At 34.4% G+C, this 26,056-nt stretch overlaps 1 protein-coding gene across 1 annotated transcript in view; it reads left to right on the top strand.

Annotated features, from left to right (window-relative positions):
* Positions 1 to 26,056, top strand: part of LOC143228390 (cyclic nucleotide-gated channel cone photoreceptor subunit alpha-like) — an 85,195-nt gene that overhangs the window by 33,857 nt on the left and 25,282 nt on the right. The window contains exon 2 of the mRNA XM_076459654.1: positions 20,866 to 21,275. Coding sequence (XP_076315769.1) covers positions 21,012 to 21,275 — 264 coding nt within the window. The 5' untranslated portion in view covers positions 20,866 to 21,011. The remainder of the gene's footprint in view (positions 1 to 20,865; positions 21,276 to 26,056) is intronic.

Below are 26,056 nucleotides of genomic sequence, written 5' to 3'. Positions count from 1 at the left end.
TTAGACTAAGATCAGTTTACTAGAAAGGTTAGACTAAGATCAGTTTACTAGAAAGGTTAGACTAAGATCAGTTTACTAGAAAGGTTAGACTAAGATCAGTTTACTAGAAAGGTTAGACTAAGATCAGTTTACTAGAAAGGTTAGACTAAAATCAGTTTACTAGAAAGGTTAGACTAAGATCAGTTTACTGGAAGGGTTGACTAAAATCAGTTTACTAGAAAGGTTAGACTAAGATCAGTTTACTAGAAAGGTTAGACTAAAATCAGTTTACTAGAAAGGTTAGACTAAGATCAGTTTACTAGAAGGGTTGACTAAGATCAGTTTACTAGAAAGGTTAGACAAAGATCAGTTTAATAGAAAGGTTAGACTAAGATCAGTTTACTAGAAAGGTTAGACTAAGATCAGTTTACTAGAAAGGTTAGACTAAAATCAGTTTACTAAGATCAGTTTACTAGAAAGGTTAGACTAAGATCAGTTTACTAGAAAGGTTAGACTAAGATCAGTTTACTAGAAAGGTTAGACTAAGATCAGTTTACTAGAAAGGTTAGACTAAGATCAGTTTACTAGAAAGGTTAGACTAAGATCAGTTTACTAGAAAGGTTAGACTAAAATCAGTTTACTAGAAAGGTTAGACTAAGATCAGTTTACTAGAAGGGTTAGACTAAGATCAGTTTACTAGAAGGGTTGACTAAAATCAGACTAAGATCAGTTTACTAGAAAGGGACTTCAGTTTACTAGAAAGGTTAGACTAAGATCAGTTTACAGTTTACTAGAAAGGTTGACTAAAATCAGTTTACTAGAAAGGTTAGACTAAGATCAGTTTACTAGAAAGGTTAGACTAAGATCAGTTTACTAGAAAGGTTAGACTAAGATCAGTTTACTAGAAAGGTTAGACTAAGATCAGTTTACTAGAAAGGTTAGACTAAGATCAGTTTACTAGAAAGGTTAGACTAAGATCAGTTTACTAGAAAGGTTAGACTAAGATCAGTTTACTAGAAAGGTTAGACTAAGATCAGTTTACTAGAAGGGTTGACTAAAATCAGTTTACTAGAAAGGTTAGACTAAGATCAGTTTACTAGAAAGGTTAGACTAAAATCAGTTTACTAGAAAGGTTAGACTAAGATCAGTTTACTAGAAAGGTTAGACTAAGATCAGTTTACTAGAAAGGTTAGACTAAAATCAGTTTACTAGAAAGGTTAGACTAAGATCAGTTTACTAGAAAGGTTAGACTAAGATCAGTTTACTAGAAAGGTTAGACTAAAATCAGTTTACTAGAAAGGTTAGACTAAGATCAGTTTACTAGAAAGGTTAGACTAAGATCAGTTTACTAGAAAGGTTAGACTAAGATCAGTTTACTAGAAAGGTTAGACTAAGATCAGTTTACTAGAAAGGTTAGACTAAGATCAGTTTACTAGAAGGGTTGACTAAGATCAGTTTACTAGAAAGGTTAGACTAAGATCAGTTTACTAGAAAGGTTAGACTAAGATCAGTTTACTAGAAGGGTTGACTAAGATCAGTTTACTAGAAAGGTTAGACTAAGATCAGTTTACTAGAAGGTTTGACTAAGATCAGTTTACTAGAAAGGTTAGACTAAGATCAGTTTACTAGAAAGGTTAGACTAAGATCAGTTTACTAGAAAGGTTAGACTAAGATCAGTTTACTAGAAAGGTTAGACTAAGATCAGTTTACTAGAAAGGTTAGACTAAGATCAGTTTACTAGAAAGGTTAGACTAAGATCAGTTTAATAAAAAGGTTAGACTAAAATCAATTTACTAGAAAGGTTAGACTAAGATCAGTTTACTAAAAAGGTTAGACTAAAATCAGTTTACTAGAAAGGTTAGACTAAGATCAGTTTACTAGAAAGGTTAGACTAAGATCAGTTTACTAGAAAGGTTAGACTAAGATCACTTTACTAGAAAGGTTAGACTAAGATCAGTTTACTAGAAAGGTTAGACTAAGATCAGTTTACTAGAAAGGTTAGACTAAGATCAGTTTACTAGAAAGGTTAGACTAAGATCAGTTTACTAGAAAGGTTAGACTAAGATCAGTTTACTAGAAAGGTTAGACTAAGATCAGTTTACTAGAAAGGTTAGAAAGGTTAGACTAAGATCAGTTTACTAGAAAGGTTAGACTAAGATCAGTTTACTAGAAAGGTTAGACTAAGATCAGTTTACTAGAAAGGTTAGACTAAGATCAGTTTACTAGAAAGGTTAGACTAAGATCAGTTTACTAGACTAAGATCAGTTTACTAGAAAGGTTAGACTAAGATCAGTTTACTAGAAAGGTTAGACTAAGATCAGTTTACTAGAAAGGTTAGACTAAGATCAGTTTACTAGAAAGGTTAGACTAAGATCAGTTTACTAGAAAGGTTGACTAAGATCAGTTTACTAGAAAGGTTAGACTAAGATCAGTTTACTAGAAAGGTTAGACTAAGATCAGTTTACTAGAAAGGTTAGACTAAGATCAGTTTACTAGAAAGGTTAGACTAAGATCAGTTTACTAGAAGGGTTGACTAAGATCAGTTTACTAGAAAGGTTAGACTAAAATCAGTTTACTAGAAAGGTTAGACTAAGATCAGTTTACTAGAAAGGTTAGACTAAAATCAGTTTACTAGAAGACTAAGATCAGTTTACTAGAAAGGTTAGACTAAGATCAGTTTACTAGAAGGGTTGACTAAGATCAGTTTACTAGAAAGGTTAGACTAAGATCAGTTTACTAGAAAGGTTAGACTAAGATCAGTTTACTAGAAAGGTTAGACTAAGATCAGTTTACTAGAAAGGTTAGACTAAGATCAGTTTACTAGAAGGGTTAGACTAAATCAGTTTACTAGAAAGGTTAGACTAAGATCAGTTTACTAGAAAGGTTAGACTAAGATCAGTTTACTAGAAAGGTTAGACTAAGATCAGTTTACTAGAAAGGTTAGACTAAGATCAGTTTACTAGAAAGGTTAGACTAAAATCAGTTTACTAGAAAGGTTAGACTAAAATCAGTTTACTAGAAAGGTTAGACTAAGATCAGTTTACTAGAAAGGTTAGACTAAAATCAGTTTACTAGAAAGGTTAGACTAAAATCAGTTTACTAGAAAGGTTAGACTAAAATCAGTTTACTAGAAAGGTTAGACTAAGATCAGTTTACTAGAAGGGTTGACTAAAATCAGTTTACTAGAAAGGTTAGACTAAGATCAGTTTACTAGAAAGGTTAGACTAAGATCAGTTTACTAGAAAGGTTAGACTAAGATCAGTTTACTAGAAAGGTTAGACTAAGATCAGTTTACTAGAAAGGTTAGACTAAAATCAGTTTACTAAAAAGGTTAGACTAAGATCAGTTTACTAAAAAGGTTAGACTAAGATCAGTTTACTAGAAAGGTTAGACTAAGATCAGTTTACTAGAAAGGTTAGACTAAGATCAGTTTACTAGAAGGGTTGACTAAGATCAGTTTACTAGAAAGGTTAGACTAAGATCAGTTTACTAGAAAGGTTAGACTAAGATCAGTTTACTAGAAGGGTTGACTAAAATCAGTTTACTAGAAAGGTTAGACTAAGATCAGTTTACTAGAAAGGTTAGACTAAAATCAGTTTACTAGAAAGGTTAGACTAAGATCAGTTTACTAGAAGGGTTGACTAAAATCAGTTTACTAGAAAGGTTAGACTAAGATCAGTTTACTAGAAAGGTTAGACTAAGATCAGTTTACTAGAAAGGTTAGACTAAAATCAGTTTACTAGAAAGGTTAGACTAAGATCAGTTTACTAGAAGGGTTGACTAAGATCAGTTTACTAGAAAGGTTAGACTAAAATCAGTTTACTAGAAAGGTTAGACTAAGATCAGTTTACTAGAAAGGTTAGACTAAGATCAGTTTACTAGAAAGGTTAGACTAAGATCAGTTTACTAGAAGGGTTGACTAAGATCAGTTTACTAGAAAGGTTAGACTAAGATCAGTTTACTAGAAGGATTGACTAAGATCAGTTTACTAGAAAGGTTAGACTAAGATCAGTTTACTAGAAAGGTTAGACTAAGATCAGTTTACTAGAAAGGTTAGACTAAAATCAGTTTACTAGAAAGGTTAGACTAAGATCAGTTTACTAGAAGGGTTGACTAAGATCAGTTTACTAGAAAGGTTAGACTAAAATCAGTTTACTAAAAGGGTTGACTAAAATCAGTTTACTAGAAAGGTTAGACTAAGATCAGTTTACTAGAAAGGTTAGACTAAGATCAGTTTACTAGAAGGGTTGACTAAAATCAGTTTACTAGAAAGGTTAGACTAAGATCAGTTTACTAGAAGGGTTGACTAAAATCAGTTTACTAGAAAGGTTAGACTAAGATCAGTTTACTAGAAAGGTTAGACTAAGATCAGTTTACTAGAAGGGTTGACTAAAATCAGTTTACTAGAAAGGTTAGACTAAGATCAGTTTACTAGAAAGGTTAGACTAAGATCAGTTTACTAGAAAGGTTAGACTAAGATCAGTTTACTAGAAGGGTTGACTAAAATCAGTTTACTAGAAAGGTTAGACTAAAATCAGTTTACTAGAAAGGTTAGACTAAGATCAGTTTACTAGAAAGGTTAGACTAAAATCAGTTTACTAGAAAGGTTAGACTAAGATCAGTTTACTAGAAGGGTTGACTAAAATCAGTTTACTAGAAAGGTTAGACTAAAATCAGTTTACTAGAAAGGTTAGACTAAGATCAGTTTACTAGAAGGGTTGACTAAGATCAGTTTACTAGAAAGGTTAGACTAAAATCAGTTTACTAGAAAGGTTAGACTAAGATCAGTTTACTAGAAGGTTGACTAAAATCAGTTTACTAGAAAGGTTAGACTAAGATCAGTTTACTAGAAAGGTTAGACTAAGATCAGTTTACTAGAAAGGTTAGACTAAGATCAGTTTACTAGAAAGGTTAAGAAAAGATCAGTTTACTAGAAAGGTTGACTAAAATCAGTTTACTAGAAAGGTTAGACTAAGATCAGTTTAAGGTTAGACTAAGATCAGTTTACTAGAAAGGTTAGACTAAGATCAGTTTACTAGAAAGGTTAGACTAAGATCAGTTTACTAGAAAGGTTAGACTAAGATCAGTTTACTAGAAAGGTTAGACTAAGATCAGTTTACTAGAAAGGTTAGACTAAGATCAGTTTACTAGAAAGGTTGACTAAGATCAGTTTACTAGAAAGGTTAGACTAAGATCAGTTTACTAGAAGGGTTGACTAAGATCAGTTTACTAGAAAGGTTAGACTAAGATCAGTTTACTAGAAAGGTTAGACTAAGATCAGTTTACTAGAAAGGGTTGACTAAGATCAGTTTACTAGAAAGGTTAGACTAAGATCAGTTTACTAGAAGGATTGACTAAGATCAGTTTAATAGAAAGGTTAGACTGAGATCAGTTTAATAAAAAGGTTAGACTAAGATCAGTTTACTAGAAAGGTTAGACTAAGTTCAGTTTACTAGAAAGGTTAGACTAAAATCTGTTTACTAAAAGGGTTAACCAAGATCAGTTTACTAGAAAGGTTAGACTAAAATCTGTTTACTAAAAGGGTTAAACAAGATCAGTTTACTAGAAAGGTTAGACTAAGTTCAGTTTACTAGAAAGGCTAGACTAAGTTCAGTTTACTAGAAGGGTTGACTAAGATCAGTTTATTAGAAAGGTTAGACTAAGTTCAGTTTACTAGAAAGGCTAGACTAAGTTCAGTTTACTAGAAGGGTTGACTAAGATCAGTTTATTAGAAAGGTTAGACTAAGTTCACTTTAATAGAAATGTTAGACTAAGATCAGTTTACTAGAAAGGTTAGACTAAGTTTAGTTTACTCTTGAGAACTCTTTGATAACTGATTTCGAGATACGGATAGCACATAATTTAAACACATTTTTATAAAAAAAAGGCAAATAAACTTGATAATATCTTGACGTTTGGTAGAAACATTTTCCTTTGTTGGGAAAAAGGACGTGCCTTTCTAGAACAGTTGGGTTACTGGGTTTCCTTCGTGAAGATACTATACATATATAATAGTAGCAGTATGTCTGCGAACTTCCACAGCTAGAAACCAAGTTTTGATACCCGTGGTAGTTAGAGCATAGATAACTTATTGTGTAGCTTTGTGTTTAATTCTAAATAAACAAACACAATAATTAAATCTTAACTCACAAAATAAGTTTGAAAATATCGCCTTGTGTATCCAACACAGTCTTTCAAAGAAAGATCCTATAATATGCCTGGTTAAGTTGTGAAATGATATTTAACCAAAAAAAAAAAAACCTAAGTTGTCCATTAAACCCGATAAATTCTCACAGACTCTGCTTGGTTATTATGGATCTGGAGATAGCAATGGCTAGCAAGTTTTACTGTCTTTCATAAAGCGGTTAAGTGAAAACAAGGTAAACCTCTAACACTTATGAATGATAAATGTGGACCTACCAGGAAACAGGATGCTTACGTAAATGGACTATTCAATTTACACATTAAAGCTTATCAACGTATGGCCATGCTACATTATGAAGATATCCTGGTGAAGACATTCATCAAAATTTTGTTAAGTAAGCCTCCAAGGCATTACTTGAGAGTGAAGGACATTTCCACACTTACAGGAGAAGTGCTTATGGTGATAAGCTTTGAAATAACAACTTCGAATAAAATTAAATAACAGAAAGAGTTGGCAGTAGTCGCTTTTTTGGGTCTACTAGCCTTTGTAACTATCCTGATGCACCCATACTTGAGAGTGACAGATGATACCAGCTCAACTACCTTCACCATTGGATGCCAAAGACTGGGTGACAAAGGTGCCACGAAGAAACAGAAGTGCATAAAGCCTATTATACCTGCTGCATAGTCTGCTCAAAGAGAGCCCTCTACAGCTCTTTTTCCCATACTTATCACAATATATTTTATCATTGAAAAACATATGGTAATGAAAATAGTCTGCCCTCAATTAGTCTTCCGACTTATGCAAGAATACAATAGTTTTTTCACTGTGCAAAGAAACAACAACAACAAGCTACTAGAATTGTTAGGCAAAGTAAGTTAAGCTAGTTGGTACATATAACCACTAACTCAATGAAGTGATAGTCAAAAGTGACGTAGATTTTTCGTTAGAAACTAGAACAACCGCGGTATAATAATACTAGGCCTTACTATGAGTAAAATACCACCAGATAAATAAATATTGAAGCAATTGTTGCCTCAGTTTTTGTAACCAAACTCAAAAAACAAGTAGCTTGAGAAAATATTGGCTGGAACACAGTTTCGAGATGAAAGATGGATCTTTCTCAGATATTGCATATAAAAGTAACTCGTGACATTGTGAACCATGCTTTTGTGATCAGACATCAGATGGAGGCCAAGCAAACATAGGAGCTGTGTAGAGTTAGAAGAAGAAAGTAATGTACTTCCTAATGCACAAATAGCGTTTCTGGAGAAATTATAATTGCAGACGCAAGTGCATTCACGTAAACATATGGTCACCTTCAGAAATTGTTATAATAAATAAAGGTCTGCTCAGTTGCTTTATACTCTTCAGCTGCATTTTAATGTATATCTTCCTCCTTCTTCCTAATAGATAAATTTCTGTATACAGAAAAGAATTTCCATTGTTTTACCTGCTAAATCTGGTATCCGGCTACTGTCAAGTTCGACTTGACAACAAAAGTACACATTAAGCTGAGTTCACTACACTACAGAGTGTAGAATGCTGCTAATTTAATACACCACTCACCTTAAGGTAACTTTTATAGTTTGTACTACGTAGCCTGCAATGGAAATTATGTCACATCTGTGTTGATAATATATCAGAGATATTGTCGAGATAGTTTTGTAAAGCTGAAAATAGTATTTCAGAGAACAAGGAAGACATTTCTGGAATTGAAGTCAATACATTCATCATCAATATGCATAGAAGCAAAATGACTTTGACTCGTAGATGGTGTTGCTAATATAATAAATGATCCACGTGAAGCCAGATACATGAATGACTGACGCCAACTTGCAAACAAGAACAAGTTCTAATTTCTCTCAACTTAGCACTGTATTGTTAATGTTCCGTAGAGAGAGAGCTTTTGTTTTTACCTAAAGCACGACTGCTAAATTAACCACAGTCAGATTTTCCATTATACTGGATACTTATTACTGCACTAGTAAAATCTCAGCAAAGTTATCACAGATGTTGGACATACAGAAAAGAAAACGCACGTCCAACACTAATACAAGTGTTAGCAGAAACAGCATTCCTCAAATATTTCAGTCGCTGTGGATGACTGCTTATCATGAGGACAAATAAAACATCGCTATGATGACTAGCAAGCCTTAAGGACTAAAACGAGGTGATTTTACTCTAGATAGCAAAAGTAAAAAAACAACAACATTATTCTACAAACCATAATAGCCAGAGAAAGCAGCATGGAAATGTTGATGGACCTTTTATTTACAATAGAACAAAACCATGTCCATTGTATTGTGTTGTGATGTAGAACATAAAGCTAAATTAAACCTGAAAGTGACTTCAATGATAAATAGACTCACAATGGAGAAAGCATTACAATTATACAAATAATTCTTTGTAAGGCGTAATAAACCAAAAGCTTTGAAACGAAAAGTTAAAAAATCCTGACAAAGCATGAGTTGCCATGGAGCAAATAAAACTGTGGCCAGTACAGTGCGAAGATCATGGTATGAAACTTGTAGCTTTAGTGAAGTGAAAATTGATAAACGTTGTAAGTTCTGGATGATTTGCTTAGGACGATCGTCTGCCAGACACCACTAGTATGTATATCATGCCAGTACAGCACTTGATCAGCTGCTTTTCAGTCTTATTAATATGTTCGGTCAGTCTGTTACACTTTCCATAAATTTCATATACAGGTATCCTGCACATACATACATCACTATAGTATTTTCATAGAGTAGTTATAAAATAATGTTGTTGATATGCATATGTTTGTCCGTTAACAAATGTGGATAAACTGAAGGCTGATATTTACAATAAAATCCTTTTAACTAGAAGTATCAAGACAAAGGAGAGACAGATAATTGAGTTTGATAATGATAACCAAGAGGAATTCTATAATCTTTACGCAGACTGATGTATAAGACAATGCTACTACTGCGTATCTGGTGGTGTTATGATAAGACAGATGAGGTAGAGCCAATATCTGAAGAACAAAGAGACTCTAGTGACATTACTGGTTTCACACTCGTGACGTTTGGAAACGACTGAGTCGTTTAAGGCATGAGAGTTACAACAGTGAAAATAATTTATGACTTTTACCTTCTGAGCTATCGAGAAGAATTTCATGAAAAAGACACGTAGGATATACTGTGTTGATCACCCAAATGAGATAATTAGAATAATACGGGAAGTTCAAAATGCAAGATAAGACAATTAGAATAGACGTATGATTTTATAATCAAGGTTAGCCAAATTAGCAAAAATTACGGTGATCGAGCGAACTAGTTCTGTATAATGGACGTTAACCACGCACGCGCGTAATGGATATCTTTACACTCAGATTAGTAATGTGTTGATTTTTTAATCATAGATGGCGGCATCGTATCATATGTTTCAGGAAACTATTTCACGTTGAGAAGGAGCCGGTACATTATATATGTTGCTATTATATCAGGTCAATCCTCAAGAAATGCCCTATTTTAGGTTCAGAAAAAGATAAAGGATTTCAAACGCTTTTAATGTTATTTAATCAATAAGGCATGTTCCATTATTATTAATTACTTCCTGCCAACGATTCACAAGTTTCTAAATACCACTTCTATAAAATTCTTAGAGTTTGAAGGAAAAATAATGTAGAGAGGGTAGTTTTGTCATTTTCATGTGTTCCAAGTTCTTCTCCATCAAGATAGTTCTGCAAACTTTGGAATATACGACAATCAGATGGGGCAAAGTTTGGAGAATAACGAGGACGTGGAAGTTTTTCCCAGTCTAGCTCTTCAGTCTTTGCAGATGTGATCCTTGCTGTATAGGGTCGTGCATTATCCTGGTGTAACACAACATCTTTACGATTAATCAAAGCAGGCCTCTTTTCTTTCAGTGCAACATTCAAGCGCTCTAACTGTTGACAATAGAAAACTGATGTAATCGTTACATTGAGTGACAGCAACTCAAAGTGGATCACACCAACAATATCCCACCAAACGCTTAAAAAGACTTTCCTAGGGTGGAGGTCCATTTTGGGCTGTACTTTAGCCAGTTTACCTGCACTGGGCCATTGTCTACGACGCTTAACATTTTTATAATACATCCATTTTTATCTTCAGTCACTAATCTGTCCAAGAAAAATGAGTTACGTTCACGAGAGTGCAAAGAAGTGCAAATGTCCACTCTTGCTCTAAGGTTGACTTCTGTCAAATCATGGGGGACCCATTTTCCAAGTTTTGAAACTTTTCAAGCTGTTGCGGATGACGGTGAACTGTTGAATGAATTGAATTAAGCTTCTATGCTAGTTCTTTAACTATTACAGCGCAATTTTCATCAAGTGCAGCCAGTAGCAACTTATCAATAAATTCAACAGGAATACCTGAACGTGGTGCATCAAGCAAGGTGTAATCACCTGATCTGAACTTTTGAAACCACTTTCGTCATTTTCTTTCATTGAAACTCCACACCATAAACATCTTGAATGTTTCGTGTAGTTTCTGCTGCACTATTGCCTTTTTTAAACTCGTAAAGCATTATATGCCTGATTTTCCCCTCAGACACATCCATCTTCATAAGGGTTTATTTAAGTATTTGAAAAGTGGGGTTGGATTAGTTTCTTTTATTGGTTTGAACATTTTTATGCACGTCCTACTACATATTTTAGTCATTAAAGCCTTCTACAAAGACAGAAATGATGATGCACTTTCTATATTAAATTTTCGGACATTACTTATGGGATGACCTGATATATACGCGTAATGAATATATGTTTACTCAGTAGAGAACTAATGAACACTTCTGTATGTATGATGAAAGAAAACCTTAGAATACACTCTGTTACAAGCGTAAACTTACATTGATAAAAGGGAGAAAGACTGAGAAAAGAAGATAACGAAAGATGAATAGAAAAGTATAGGTCACTGAGTGCGTTCAGTGTAAAAATGGTGTATAGATCACTGAGTGCGTTCAGTGTAAAAATGGTGTATAGGTCACTGAGTGCGTTCAGTGTAAAAATGGTGTATAGGTCACTGAGTGCATTCATTGTAAGAATTGTGGAAGAATAAGCGTGTCTGGAGGTTTTGCAAAATATATTTTGAAACTAACAATTTTGTGTCATTTAATAAGACACTTCGAACTACAGTTTGTGTAACTACAAGAGAATATTAGTGTTAATTTTTAGTTCGATGTTACAAACAACTTAACTAAAGATAGGAAAGAGAGAGTGTGAGTGTGTGTGTGTATGAATGACAACATGTGTTTTGATCTAAGTTAAACAAATAAAGTGTGAGAACACATGGATGAAATTCGTGCAGTTCTTGCTCTGATTTTTTATCACTTTGTTAACAAACAATAGTCCTCTGATTACTGTGAGCAGGCCGGTATTGATTCACTTTTTTAGATGTGGAATATGGCGTTCATAACATCAATTGTGTTCAACAAGCTAAAATAATTCATAAAAAATAACCATACCAGGGCCCTTTGAAACTGAATTTCACGAGAGTATGTACTGTGGAAACATATTGTGATATGTAATTGAGCGTGTTTTGCTATAGAAAGAGTTGTTGTTGTGATTTTCGGATGAAGTCAACTCTCCTATTCACGTTACCAATGAGTAACTTTCTAGATGAACACTAAAAATACCTACACTCTGTTTCTTTGTTTTGATTATCTGTCAAATACTTTATCGCTGTCTCCACCTTCAAGATGTACTAGTGGACGATCACATGCTGTAAATTAGTTCATTCTGCTCTGAAACCTAAACTTTTTCCTGGCATAAAACAATTATTGCTGCTCTCAGTAAACCAGAAAAAAAGTTTACTTTGGTTGTCATATTTGAGCAAGTTATTCTTTTATTCACTGAAACTGAAGTGGAGAAAAACGAAAAGTTAACACCGATGTTATTTAAAAACTCAAGCTTAGATTTGGAGACAGTGTCTGCCTCTTCAGAACCACGAATCCAGGGAGTCACACTACTAAATCTAGATTACAGTGAAGAGGGTCAACGTATGGCAATAACATTTACACTAACACCATATGTGTACGTGTGTGCGTCCAGCAGCAAGATGTGTTGGGTGAAGACAGTATCGTGGAGATTTGTGGAAGTATTTTTGTTGGTTGCATAAGATACAAGAACTATGCATAATACGTGTTGAGCATACACCATAATCTATATCAAAGAATCCTTCAAAACCACAGGAAAAGAAAGATTAAAGGTCTATGGTTCGCATGAGGTTCTTAACCGACAGACATTTTACAAGTTAATTCCTTCAATACCCAGTTGATGACATTACTGATCCAAAATTACAACTGATTACTGATTACAAGAGATCAGCGATGACACAAAGGGCTCCTTGATGTTCCAAGATATATATTTACAACTATTCCTTTCCTTCTATATCTTCCAACAATTGTCTGATAGTAAAAGTACACTTCAAGACTTGAGCCATTCATTGGTGAATGACAGAAGATATGTCGCGGAATCACAAAAATCCACTAGCAGCGTCAACACAGAGAAGAGCATAAAAAATAAGGGACATCATAACATTTATAAAAGCACTGTATTAGGAGTTTCAGAAAATAATAGACTTCACTCAAACTGAAAACTGACTCATTACTCCTGTATAACTGAAGATTATCTTATTACACTTTTATAAATGAAAGCTATGCCATTACTCTTGATCACGAGAAACCCACTTGAAATAAAAAATGTACCTCAGAACGGCTGGTATGGGTATTAACACTTATTGATAAGAAGAGAACATCTTTTCGACCTTCCTAGGTCATCTTCAGATTAAGAAAGCGAGAGTTTGCAACTAACTGTTGCTGGGTACGTTTTACGGACGAGAGTATAAATGGGTACGAGATTGTACAGGACGTTGCAGTTAAATGTCAGGTTATTAATTAATATAGGTATAAAGATTTTCCTTTATATTGGTTTAATTTTGGTTTTAGTTGTTGTATAAGTAGGGCTTCTTTGATTTTGCGTTTGTTTGTATTTGTTTTCCTACTTAGTATCTGGGTATTTTCTATGGTTATGTCGTGTTTATTTGATTTGCAGTGTTCAAAAACGTGTGAAGGTGTTTTTTATGCTCTTTGAATCTAGTTTCCATTTTTCTGCTTGTTTCTCCAATATAGAAGTCGTGGCAGTTGTTGCATTGCATTTTATAAATAATGTTGGTGTTGTGTTTTTCAGTGTAGTTTTTACACAGTATGGACTTTACTTTTATACCTGGTTCTTGAATAAATTTAGTGTTTACTGGAATGTTATGTTTTGTATGTTTTTACAAATATTGGTTATTTTTTGCTGATGTCAGGAACATATGGTATGCAGCAGTGTAAGTTTTTGTAGTTTTTTGTACCTTGGGATTTATTGTTGTTTGTCTATTGTTGGTCTAGATGTGTGCGTATAATTTTTTCCACGGCTTATTTAGGAAATTTGTTGATGAAATATTGTTTTATTTTGTTGATTTCGTCGTTAATTTTATCAGGTTAACATAGTTTTGTGGCTGTGTTTATTTGGTTTCGTAATGTGCTGAGGTTTTGTTTTGTTTCATGTGCTGAGTCCCCGGAAATGTATAATCCAGTATGGGTGATTTTTCTGTGGATGGATTTCTGTTATGAATTGTGTAATGGTTTTAGTGATCTTGAGGTTAAGAAATTTTATTTGGTTAGTTTTTTTCCTGTTCACAGGTGCACTTAATGTTAGGATGTATCGAGTTAACGTGATTGAAAAAACTAACACACACCTGACCATGCAGGGCCAAGCTAGAGAGGCTACGTGACAAACAATACAGCGTAGCTTGCAATAAGTATATATGTTGTTCCACCAGCTTAAATCTTTTGATGTAATTAGTATCCAATAATGTTATATTTCTATTCCAGAAAATATTGATTAGATTGTGATTATTTGTCCTATTATTCTATATGTGGATACTTTCAGAAGTTAACTTTATATTTGCAGAGTTAGGATCAGTGACAACGAATCTATGGGTAGTGTCAAACAAAAGAATAGGAAGAAATAAGTTTAAAGTTTTGCTATGCTTGGCGTTGTCGATATTTTAAAATTTCTAATACTTTTTAATTATCCAAAAACGATCAAAGCGATAATTTTATTGTGTTAAAGATAATATCCTGCAACCGTGGCATCACATGCCAGATATTTGAGATTTAATGCTTATTCTAAACTAAAAGCTGACATTGGGGTTAGATACCACAGATTATAACACAATTTTTCTTTCATATTGTAACGGTTGTACTAGTATGTATTAATTTTAATGTTTGTTTAAGCTAAACATATATTTTGAAATGGATGAAACTTATATTGTTTAATTAAATGTATATTACGAAAGTTTCGTCTATTCTCTAAATTTGTAGAAGATTCTCGAGCGTAAGAATTAATAATGTGCTAGCCATGTACGTAATACTAGTGATTGCCAGTATCGTTGCCAAGTGAACTTTCGAGAGCGTCTCCTTAAAGTTTATAAATTCACACGCAAAGAGACAGTATAATAATAGTGTTGGGTTGCTACGGTCAGTATATTTTAAATCTAGGAAGATATAATTGTGATAACTACGTTTTAAGCGGAAAACTACAGATACCTGACCAAGTAGATTTCGAAAATTACGAAGGGTTCAACTTCAGAGAATTAACTTTGGACGTTAGAATTTCCACAAAGACATTGTATAACTTCAGCTGTGAGAAACTTATGTGAGACTAGACAATAAAAGAGTTAGTTAGCATTCTCGCTAAGTGAAGCATACCTGTGTATCTTAACGTATAATTACTTCACTCTCTATAAACCGTCAACAAAATATCCAGTTCCAGACCAGACAAAATACTGAGTATTGTTTATGAGTTTATAAAGTTTGTGTATATAGATCATTATTTAAAATAACCGTTATTGTAAATTGTATTGTTGTTTGTATATCAAAATATATTTGTGTTATGAAAAAAAATAGTGTATAACAATCTTGTTGGCAAATATTATAAATTTAATACATATTGACATTCAGTTAACTCCTAAATTAAAATTAAAATTTCCGGATATTTGAAATCATAATACGTAACGTACGCAACATAATAAATCGGAGGCTCGTCTGAGATAAATTATATTACGTAACATAAGAAATTGGGAATTCATGTTCTAGATCTAAATCAGAGACAAAATTCTTTCTAAATTATAATTCAAATCTTAATTAAATTTATATCTATTAGTGCCAATAAGATTTCATCATTATAAAGGTTTTCTGGAATCCATCTCCCTCGAACAACGACAAAGGACTGAAGCTGAAAGGAAAAATAAACATCTCGAGGCCAAACATGTCCGTATTGAAAGCGAGAAAGAAATCTATATTAGACTCAATTCCGATTGACCAAAGCAAAATGACAATTGCACTTAATCGATATATCAAAGTACGAACATTTAATGAAAATGAAGTTGATAAGTATTTTCAACGTTTTGAGAAAGCTGCCAAAATCATGAAGTGGCTCACTAAAATATTAATTATTATTAGAGTAATTTGATTTAACTGGTAAAACACAAGAAGCTTATGCCACTCTCTATATAGAAGATTGTACAGATCGTGATATAGTTAAAGCAGCTATTCTCAAAGCATATGAATCAGTACCGGAAGCTTATCGCCAAAGGTTTCGTGATTATCACAAGCATGAAAACTAACCTTATATGGAATTCACCAACGACAAAGAGGTTTGTTGTAATTGATGGTGTAATTCTATACATATTGGCAACAGTTTCAACAAATTAAGACAATTATATATGATTAACGAATTTAAATGCTGTACAAGTAACGACCTCAAAACTTACTTGGATGAAAATAAAGTTGAAACACTATAAGAAGTGGCTGCTTTTCTCATGATTAATTACACTTTAACACTTAAAATCATTTTCATAATAAAGAAATTCCTGTCATCTCAGAAAAACACAGTATGTGTTCAATACATTAAAATTGGGTATTCTTCTAAAACTCCAGCTCCTTTATTTATAAATCTTTCGACAGGCAAGGTAAAACTTCATCAAGACCTGACTGCCATTTCTGCAAAAAACATGGTCATATTATGTCTGACTTTTGGAATTTGAAAAAGAAAAGGAGGCAACACTTAGGGTATTTTTGTCCACTTACGGACGTAGTTTCACCAGATCACCCAATTTTGTTGATTGTGTCACTGATAAAAAAGTTGATGTAGTTAGGAAGGAATATAGACTTTTTGTATCTGTTGGTTCTGTGCCTTTGGCAAATACACGGCTGCTAATTCCATACATATATGTAATTTACATTATCCTGAGGCAACTCAGTCATTGTTGTAAGAAGGTGTACTGTCCTTAGGTTCGAATTCTGCCTCTGATGAGTCTGTTATTGCTCAGGATGTTAAGGGTAGCTTTGTTAATATTCCTTTTCATCACATTTATTTAACATCAGACCTAATTTTAGGACCTGTTGTTGTTGGAGTAAGACCTACTCTGCTGATTATGGATGTACCATTAATGTTGGGAAACGAGTAGGCTGAAGGAAATGTTATTGTCGATACATAAATGTTTAGTGAGCAGATCACTCTTTCATCTTAGGATGGTGTTGTTGAGCAGAACCATGCGTGTTTCCCTCGTGTGTTGTGACTAGCCCAGGCTAAGAAATTAAGCCAAAAGAGATGATAAACACGTGTTCAGAGGACGACATTACAGATTTGTTCAGACATTTTTTGGATGCAACAGGGATCTTGTGAATAAATTATCCTACTGGCAATTCATCAGTGAGTGACAATGATGGGCATGAAGGACCTGGTGAAGTTTTGTTTGCAAGACGTAAACTGATTGCTTATCAATATAAGAAAAATCCACAGATCTTTTCACAATTTAAATATGCATTTCCAAAGAATGAACTGGAGAAAGTTTCAAATAGTTACCTTTTACAAAATTTGTTCATGAGAAAATGGAGATCACCAAATGTACTAGCTTCAGAAGACTGGGCTATAGTTTACCAAATCGTTTTTTGAAAAGTATATCATTCTGAAATATAGAAAGTTATCCATGGACTTCCCATTGGAGATCATTTAAGTGTCAACAAGACATGTGACAAAATTATGAGACAATTGATTTGGCCAAAATTATACAAGATATTTTGCAGTCTGGGCATGTCCAGGCATGAAATCAGGCCAGTTGGAAGCTGTTCTGTGGAAGTGTGCAGCCCGGGCATGTCTGGGCAGGCCGGAGCCAGCTTGGATTAATATACACCTTATAGTGTGTACGTATTGTTTCAAAATATAGCATTGCCTTAGTAGTACTGTAACAAGTAAGTTAGATGTTATAGACGTTTTACAGGACGATTGGTGTCGGTCAATATGTCTCGTCAATGTTGGAACAGGCGCGAAACATTCTGCTATATTTGTGGCGAGGATACGCTTGTTCATCAGAGACGTTCAATGCCTGCTCTTGTGATGAAAGCATATCATCTGTACTTCGGCTGTAAAATTGGTGATCAAGAACAGGAATGGGTGCCTCATATTTGTGGTGCTACATGTACTGTCTGTATGAGAGCTTGGCTCAGAAGCACTTGAAAGACAATGCTGTTTGCTGTCCCGATGATATGTTGAGAACAGAAAGACCATGCGACGGACTGTTACTTCTGTTTGACTAATGTCTCTGGTTTCTCTGCCAAAAACAAGAATTCAATTGAAAACCCTAATCTGCCTTCAGCAATGAGACCCATGCCACAAGACGACAGTCTTCAAATTCCGAAACGACCAGAGGAATGGACCTTAGACAAAACAGATGAAGAAACTGCAATGCAGGGAACTGGCAGTGAAATTGATGCGAATTTCGAACCGTGTTCCTCAGGCTATTCACATGTCATAACACAGTCAGAATTAAACGATCTGGTCAGAGATTTGGGCCTGTCAAAAGCAAAAGCCGAATTGCTGGGTTCAAGACTGCAGGAATGGTGTTTGCTGTCACCAGGTACGAAAATTTCTGTTTTTCGAAGCCGCCAAGATGATATAACTAAATTCTTTGCACAAGTTCACAGTCTCTGTTTCTGTGTTGACATCGAAGGATTGTTCTCTGCTTTGGGTTGTGACCACGACTCGCAAGAATGGCGTCTCTTTATTGATTCATCAATGTTAAGGCTCAAAACTGTTTTGTTACACAATGACAACGTTCACCCTTCAATACCTGTTGGCTGTGCAGCACCCATGAAAGAAACCTACGAGAACATGGAAATGTTGCTGAAGCACATCCAGTACAGCAAGTACAACTGGAATATCTTTGGAGATCTGAAAGTTGTAGTTCTGTTACTGGGACTGTAGCTCGGCTATACAAAGTACTGTTGTTTCATCTGTGAATGGAACAGTCGTGCCAAAGAGCCACATTATTCTAGACAGAGCTGGCCACTCCGTAAAAGATTAGTTCCAGGACAGAAAAATGTGGCGCATGAACCACTTGTCGACCCAGCAAAGATTTTTTTGCTTTCTCTTCACATAAACTTGGGACTTATGAAATATTTCGTGAAAGCAATGAACAAAGAAGACTAAGGTTTTCGTTATTTAAGACAGATGTTCCCAAGAATAACTAACGCCAAGATCAAAGAGGGCATTTTTGTTGGCCCTCAGATCACACATGTTATGAGTGACAAGCGGTTCGAAGATCTGTTAGTTGGGCCAGTAAAGATTGCCTGGAAAACCTTCAAAGACGTTGTTGACAATTTTCTTGGCAATTACAGAGCCCCACATTACATTCAGCTGGTAGACAAACTTCTCAAAACATACAAAACAATGAAATGCAACATGTCACTCAAGATTCATTTCCTCCACTCACACTTGAACTTCTTCCCGCAAATCTCGGTGTTGTCAGTGACGAACACGGTGAAAGGTTTCACGAGGACATTGTGATTGGCCATTCTTCTTCTTTCTTCAGGCATTTTAATGGACCAGTTCTTTACTATATTTAAATATGGTAAAAGAGAGAAAATTCATATGTCTAGTGACTGTTTTCATTAATGTTTTTACGCTTCGCCTGAATCATGTGTGATCTTATTTATTCGTTGTTCATGTTGTTTCTCATTATATCATACGGAGTAGTCATATTTAGTGTTGTATTAACTGGAGATAAATGTCGATCCCTAGAGCTATATTTAGAAATATTACCATTATAGGCGTGTTAACGTAAGAGTTTTTGTGGTGATAAGAGGTCGGGCAGCTGGAAAATATTTGTTTCGGACAAACCTGCCACCAGATATCTAACTCAATTCGCTCTGCGTTTCTCACATATACTCTGGGTTTCAACTTGTTAGGATACATGAATTAATCAGCCATTATTATCACAAACATAATACTAAATATTAGGTGAAATACATGTCCCCCCAAAAAAACTACAGGGAAGGTTTCATGAATCGCCGTAAAGATATAGCTCTTAACGAATTGTTTTATATTTTCTACCAAACTATTCATTCCTCTCGTGGTAAGTTGTCTTAGCATATAAATATAGTTAGATTTTGCTATACATAAATCAATATAGTTTTTTGTTTATTTGTTTTTTATTTACGTTATTATTTGCACAATATATATACATTAAAAAGTTTATGGACAGGTGGGTTAAGGCGTTCGACTCATAATCCGAGGTTAGCGGGTTCGAATCCCTGTCGCATCAAACATGATCGCCCTTTCACCCGTGGGGGCGTTATAATGTGACGGTAAATCCCACTTTTCGTTGGTGAAAGAGTAGCCCAAGAGTTGACGGTGGGTGGTGATGACTAGCTGCCTTCCCTCTAGTCTTACACTGCTAAATTAGGGACGGCTAGCGCAGATAGCTCTCGTGTAACTTTGTGCTAAATTCAAAATACAAACAAACAATCCTTCTTAACTATAGGCATGATAACGGTCAGATTGCTGAGTAATTGTTGCTTTTAACAAATATTTTATACACAAAAACAGCATCAAACACATTGACTGATTTTACCACTCATGTCACATTAAAATCTTTGGTAAGTCAGATAATACAATAAACAATTACCTTGTTTGATTTTCTAGCTGATTGTTAAAAAAGGCGTATCAACGTTTGTCCTACAAACATTACAGCCCCGGCATGGGCAGGTAGTTAAGACACTCGACTTGTAATCCGAGGGTCGCGGGTTCGAATCCTCGTCACACCAAACATGCTCGCCCTTTCAGCTGTGGAGGTGTTGTAATGTGACAATCAATCCTATTATTCGATGGTAAAAGAGTAGACCAAGAATTGGCAGTGGGTGGTGATGACTAGCTACCTTCCATCTAGTCTTACACTGCTAAATTAGGGACGGCGCAGATAGCCATCGTGTAGCTTTGCGCGACATTCAAAACAAACCAAACCAAACAGTGCACAACAGTCAGTTTGTGTAAAAAAATTGAACAATGATTGCCTTGGAAAATCAGAACGTATTAAACTTAAAATTTTATCATACCATAAAGCACTGGAATATACAAGCATTATTAATGTTTCCTTATTATTAGGATAGTTTTTTTCAAGACAATGTTTCATTGCTAGCAATGATACATAATATTTTATGCTTAAACTACAGTACATTAGTCGTATTATATTGTACATTAGACTGGCTGCAACCAACTACAAGATGGAGCTAATATTTAGAACTAGAATAAAGCCATACTGTAACAAGAACTGTTAGCCCTAAACTAACAATGTTAGACGTATCAGAGTATTGTATTACATTTTATTTTTCCATATTATTTTATTAAGCAAACAAAGCTGAAAGAAACGAGGAAAATGTAGGTTGAAATCGATTGTGTAATACCTGAACGCAACAAGTTTCGCAATCATCGCCATCAGCAACAGATAAACTATTGAGAAGTGAATACTTCCAATCCCATGGAGACCTACTGAAGATGAAGGACATTCGAGAAAAGAATGATTCTTCGCAGTTTCTAGCCACCTTACGTCGCGCGCAGAGGAAGCTCGTTAGAACCCCACGTGTTGCTGAGAGAGAGACAGAACAACTCGTGCATCGCAAGTGCTCATTGGGTTCTCTGTTTCCCCAACACAGCCAGCTTCAGCGGATTCCTAAAAGAAGGGCTAGCTTTTCAGAGTTTAGAACCAGAAGCTGGGAAAAGAACCATGCAGGCGAAAAAACGATGGAGCAAAGCTTACTGGTGAGAAAACTTAAATTGATTAAAATAAAACCTAAAATCAACCCTCCCACGAAACGAAGACAATAGACTCTCTATTATGATGCAAATAATAGTTTAAAGTGTTACTACTCATAAGTATTCGTTCTCACGATAAACCACAGAAATCAAATTAAATATTACCGAAACATTTTAATTCCTGGTAATAAAATGCGTTAATTACATTTATGGCGGTAAATTTTACTTGAGAATTATAAAGAACAAATTCAATCTCGTTACAGAAACTCAATACGATATAACTAAAGGTAATAGCTTGGTTTGATTTAAGTTATGACTTTAGATATGCTCTTTTTCTGCAATCATAAATTTATTTTTAAAGACCCAGAATGTGGTTGAAAGTTTATAACGTCGTGACTTTGTTCCATGACTTACGACTTTAAGATATTCAACCAAACCTAAATTATTGGTTTTAAGATAAATCATTCATCGTATATCCTCTTATAACATAAAACATACTTCCATTATCGTCCTGACTGTCCCCTACAAGTTGTATATTCTACATCCGAAAGACACACTCAACATGTCTGTCCGATCTTGAAATTACACAACAACCGAAACGTAGTTATAGGTTAAGTTTTACCAAGTGAACTGGTTAGGACAGTTGTGTTTTTAAACACTTCCAAATGCCAATAGCATTTATGAAATGAAAATAAGATTACATGTGGATTGAATACTTGGTAACCTTGTAACAGAAATATGCCATCTGGATCCATTTCTAACTGGTAGATTAGTAGAAGAAATAATAATTAAATCACATATGACGTAGCAATGACAAGTTGAAGTAAGCAGCCAAGGTAACTAAACAAACTTATAAGTAGGGTCAAAGGTCATAAAGGTTATAGGCTTTAATGTAGATTAATTCCTGCCATAAGGAGCTGTTCTCGTTTTGAGCATATCACATACTCGCAATGATCGCTGGTATTATAAATTACAAGATCATTGTATGTATAATTATATTATACGCATGTTAGAAACAGGGTCACTGACAAATAACTTATAAGTTCTATTTCCGTATCTCTTAGAAGAAAGGTCATTAATAGTAATTATTACACAAATTATACTGTTTTAGTCATATTTACTACCTGTTATGAAGTCTAACAACTAGCGAAAAGGAGAGAAAGTGAGACCTTTTTTAATATTTCATACTTGTTATAACCTCTAACAATGAAGATTGTATATAATCCTGTTGTTATGACCTTTAACAATGAAGATTGTATAAAATTCTGTTGTTATAACCTCTAACAATGAAGATTGTATAAAATCCTGTTGTTATGACCTCTAACAATGAAGATTGTATAAAATTCTGTTGTTATGACCTCTAACAATGAAGGTTGTATAAAATTCTGTTATTATAACCTCTAACAATGAAGATTGTATATAATCCTGTTGTTATGGCCTCTAACAATGAAGATTGTACAAAATCGTGTTGTTACGACCTCTAACAGTGATGATTGTATAAAATCGTGTTGTTACGACCTCTAACAATGAAGATTGTATGAAATCGTGTTAGCTTATAAAGGTTCATTAACATGTCAACTTTTCTACTACTGTTTTCTAGAGAAGTGAGGGTCGAAGTTTTGATAACACCATGAATAAAGAAAATTAATCTAGTCCTTAAGACTTCCCATATATTCAGATGACTGACTGAAATACTAAAACACGTGCGTTTTTATAATGATTTATTTTAAGAAGAATCTTTGTACTACAAAAAAGTATCATTTGTTTACAAATATGGCAGTGAAAATGGAAAATTAAACGCCGAAAGGTGCCGAAGGAGAGGTAGAAATAAGTGTAGACAATGATATTATTTTTACACATCTCGAAATTTAAATCTCTTATAGAATAACTAAGAGAAACGTAAAGGAAAAACATGTTTACGCTAACGTGAATTCTTAACTCGAGTGTTAGATCCTACTTGTTATAAACATGGTCACCAAGAAGGAGGAGTATATGAAATAATATTGTTTAAACAGGGCTCGTTCTTTAGCTTTTAGGACGGTCTTTGAGGTATTATGTTGTTGTTGTTTTTTAATTTCGCGCAAAGCTACACGAGGGCTATCTGTGGTAGCCGTCCCTAATTTAGCAGTGTGAGACTAGAGGGAAGGCAGCTAGTCACCACCACCCACCGCCAACTCTTGGGCTACTCTTTTACCAACGAATAATGAGATTGACCGTCACTTTATATCGCCTCCACGGCTGAAAGAGCCAGCATGTTTGGTGCGACCTGGATTCGAACCCGCGAACCTCAGATTACGAGTCAAACGCATTAACCCCCCTGGCCATACCGAGCCCTTGAGGTATTAAATAGGTAAAAATTATTATCAAACCTTTTCTGATATCTTTGTAACTGAATCCTCACAAATCTTCTTTGGAGAAAAACATTATATATATACATATCTTACCTAATTAACCCTATTCCACGTGGAATGCTTAAGATTTAGTAGACATGGAGGAATGGATTCCAGGAATGAAAATTGAAAAATACGAACATAACATTCGACCTTCATGAAGCTTAAAATGCTTATAGACTCACATAACTTCATTCTGCAAATGGAATTTTTGTTATTTACTGTTTATCCACACCAATTTGAATGCGTCATCGATCTGGCGACTAGAACGAGTTTTGCTTATTACTTAATTAAGTCAACCAAACTGATTTCTCTGTTTGTATAAAACTAATTTTTTTATCGTTACTTATTGACTATTTAAGCACTCTCAGTCAACGCACAACCCTTTTCTTATCGCATTTAAATAACATGCAGAAGTATCAATATTTATAATAAAACAAACGTAGGCAAGTTAAGTTTCTTTAATTTTTCGAAATTATTTTGCAGCCATCAAAATAACATTTCTTTCTTTCAAGCCTATTTTCTTTTGTTAGTGCTTCTAATGAGTTATTCTTTATAAGAATGTTACTATGCTTATTTTATGCTTTGTAATGAGTTCTGGTCATTTTTCTTACTGCCAAAAAGCAAAAGAAAAATGACGTAGTAAGTCCAAATCTGTACAAGTGAGTCTTCCTTTGAATTTGCCCCACACCACACCTTAGTTAAGAGGCCCGACATGGCCAGGTGTTTAGGCACTCGACTCGTAATTTGAATTTCGTGGTTTCGAATCCCCGTCACACCAAATATGCTCGCCTCTTCAACAGTGGGGGCGTTATAATGTGCCGGTCAATTCCACTATTCTTTGATAATAGAGTAGCCTAAGAGTTGGTAGTGGATGGTGATGACTAGCTGCCTTTTCTCTAGGTTTACACTGCTGAATTAGGAACGGCTAGCGCAAAAAACAAATAATTCTCACATATTCCTTAGGTTATGCAAATATTTTGCATAATACGTTCTGTATTTTTATATTTATTCACTTTTTGTTTGTTTTTCTGTTTAGCCATATATAAATAATCTGTCAATTCACGTGAATTGAAATGCACGTGCATAAGTAACCACTGTGTCAATTCTAAAATTTAAAATGCATTGTTAAATTGGTGAATATTCATTTAAGTACTATATGTGTTTTTCCTACAGCAAAACCATATCAGGTTATCTGCTGAATCCACCGAGAGGAATTGAACCCCCTGATTTTAGCTTTGTAAATCCGAAGCCTTACTGCTGTTCCAATGAGGAACATTAAAATAGAGTTTGTCATTTACCGTCAAAACTTGTGTACTTCAGAATGTTCATACTAGGGATCGAAACTTCGTACACGTTCTAAAAACTAATCTCACTTCCTGCAAAAGCCGTAACTTGTAATTATCTTGTAATATAATAATACTTATTAACTAAGTAAACTCAAAATCGAACCATTAAGCCTACTAGCTATAAACATTATACTAATTAATTATGTTCTTAGATAAGTCCTATCGCTGATCTGAAATGAGATTACTGAACGAACATCATGATTGGTTCTGGTCTTGAACAAAATCTGCAACTGAACATTACACTAATCTATACACGGGGTCATGTGTTGACAGAACAGACCCGTTCAAAGAACATGTCTTATGTTGGTGAAGATCTAGACAAACAAGAAATCAAATGTTGTTTGCTATCTGACAGCAATGTGAAACTGTCTCTAGATGTAACTTAATCTAAGGTTACTTCCAGAGCACATGTGATTGCTAAGGTAGAAAACTTCTACTAAGCCTAAAAATGGAAGGATTATCTTTCAGTTGTATACAGCAAATGCAATAGTTCGGGAACTTCTAGAAATTTCAGTTATTCTACTCGATTTTGTTTAAAAACGAGCGATTTTTTTCTTTAGATACTGTTTACGTTTTCAAGAATAGGTTTTGGTAACCACTTAAGCTATTTATAATATTCTAAAAGCAAGATACACCAGCTTGTTTTATTAGAGAGATTCTGATATACGTGATTCAAACATTGTGATCCATTGTCTCCGTGTCTTTCGGTTAATTTTATACCTTAGCTATCTGGATTAATTCTTTAGTGTTTTAGCCCGCTTTTGATGACTTTTAACATAACATTACTTTTTGGTTAAGATATAGCTTTAGCTAATATTACAGCATGGGAAAGCAAAGCATAAAAGAAACATTCTCACAAATTAGTTTACTTGTTTATTTTTTAGATCATATCTACCTTTTATGGAAGGGAATATATATTCTTACGAAGTCAGCCTTCAGGCTTATAACACTAATATCACAGGCTCGATCCCTGCGGTGACATAGTGCATATTATCCATTGTACACTTTTCCGTTTAGAAACAATTAAAACTACAAATATTTTTATTTT

Source organism: Tachypleus tridentatus, chromosome 10 (genome assembly GCF_004210375.1).
Source record: "Tachypleus tridentatus isolate NWPU-2018 chromosome 10, ASM421037v1, whole genome shotgun sequence".
Lineage (NCBI taxonomy): Eukaryota > Metazoa > Arthropoda > Merostomata > Xiphosura > Limulidae > Tachypleus > Tachypleus tridentatus.
The sequence above is the reverse complement of the archived record's forward strand: the minus strand, read 5'-3'. Positions and strand labels throughout refer to the sequence as shown.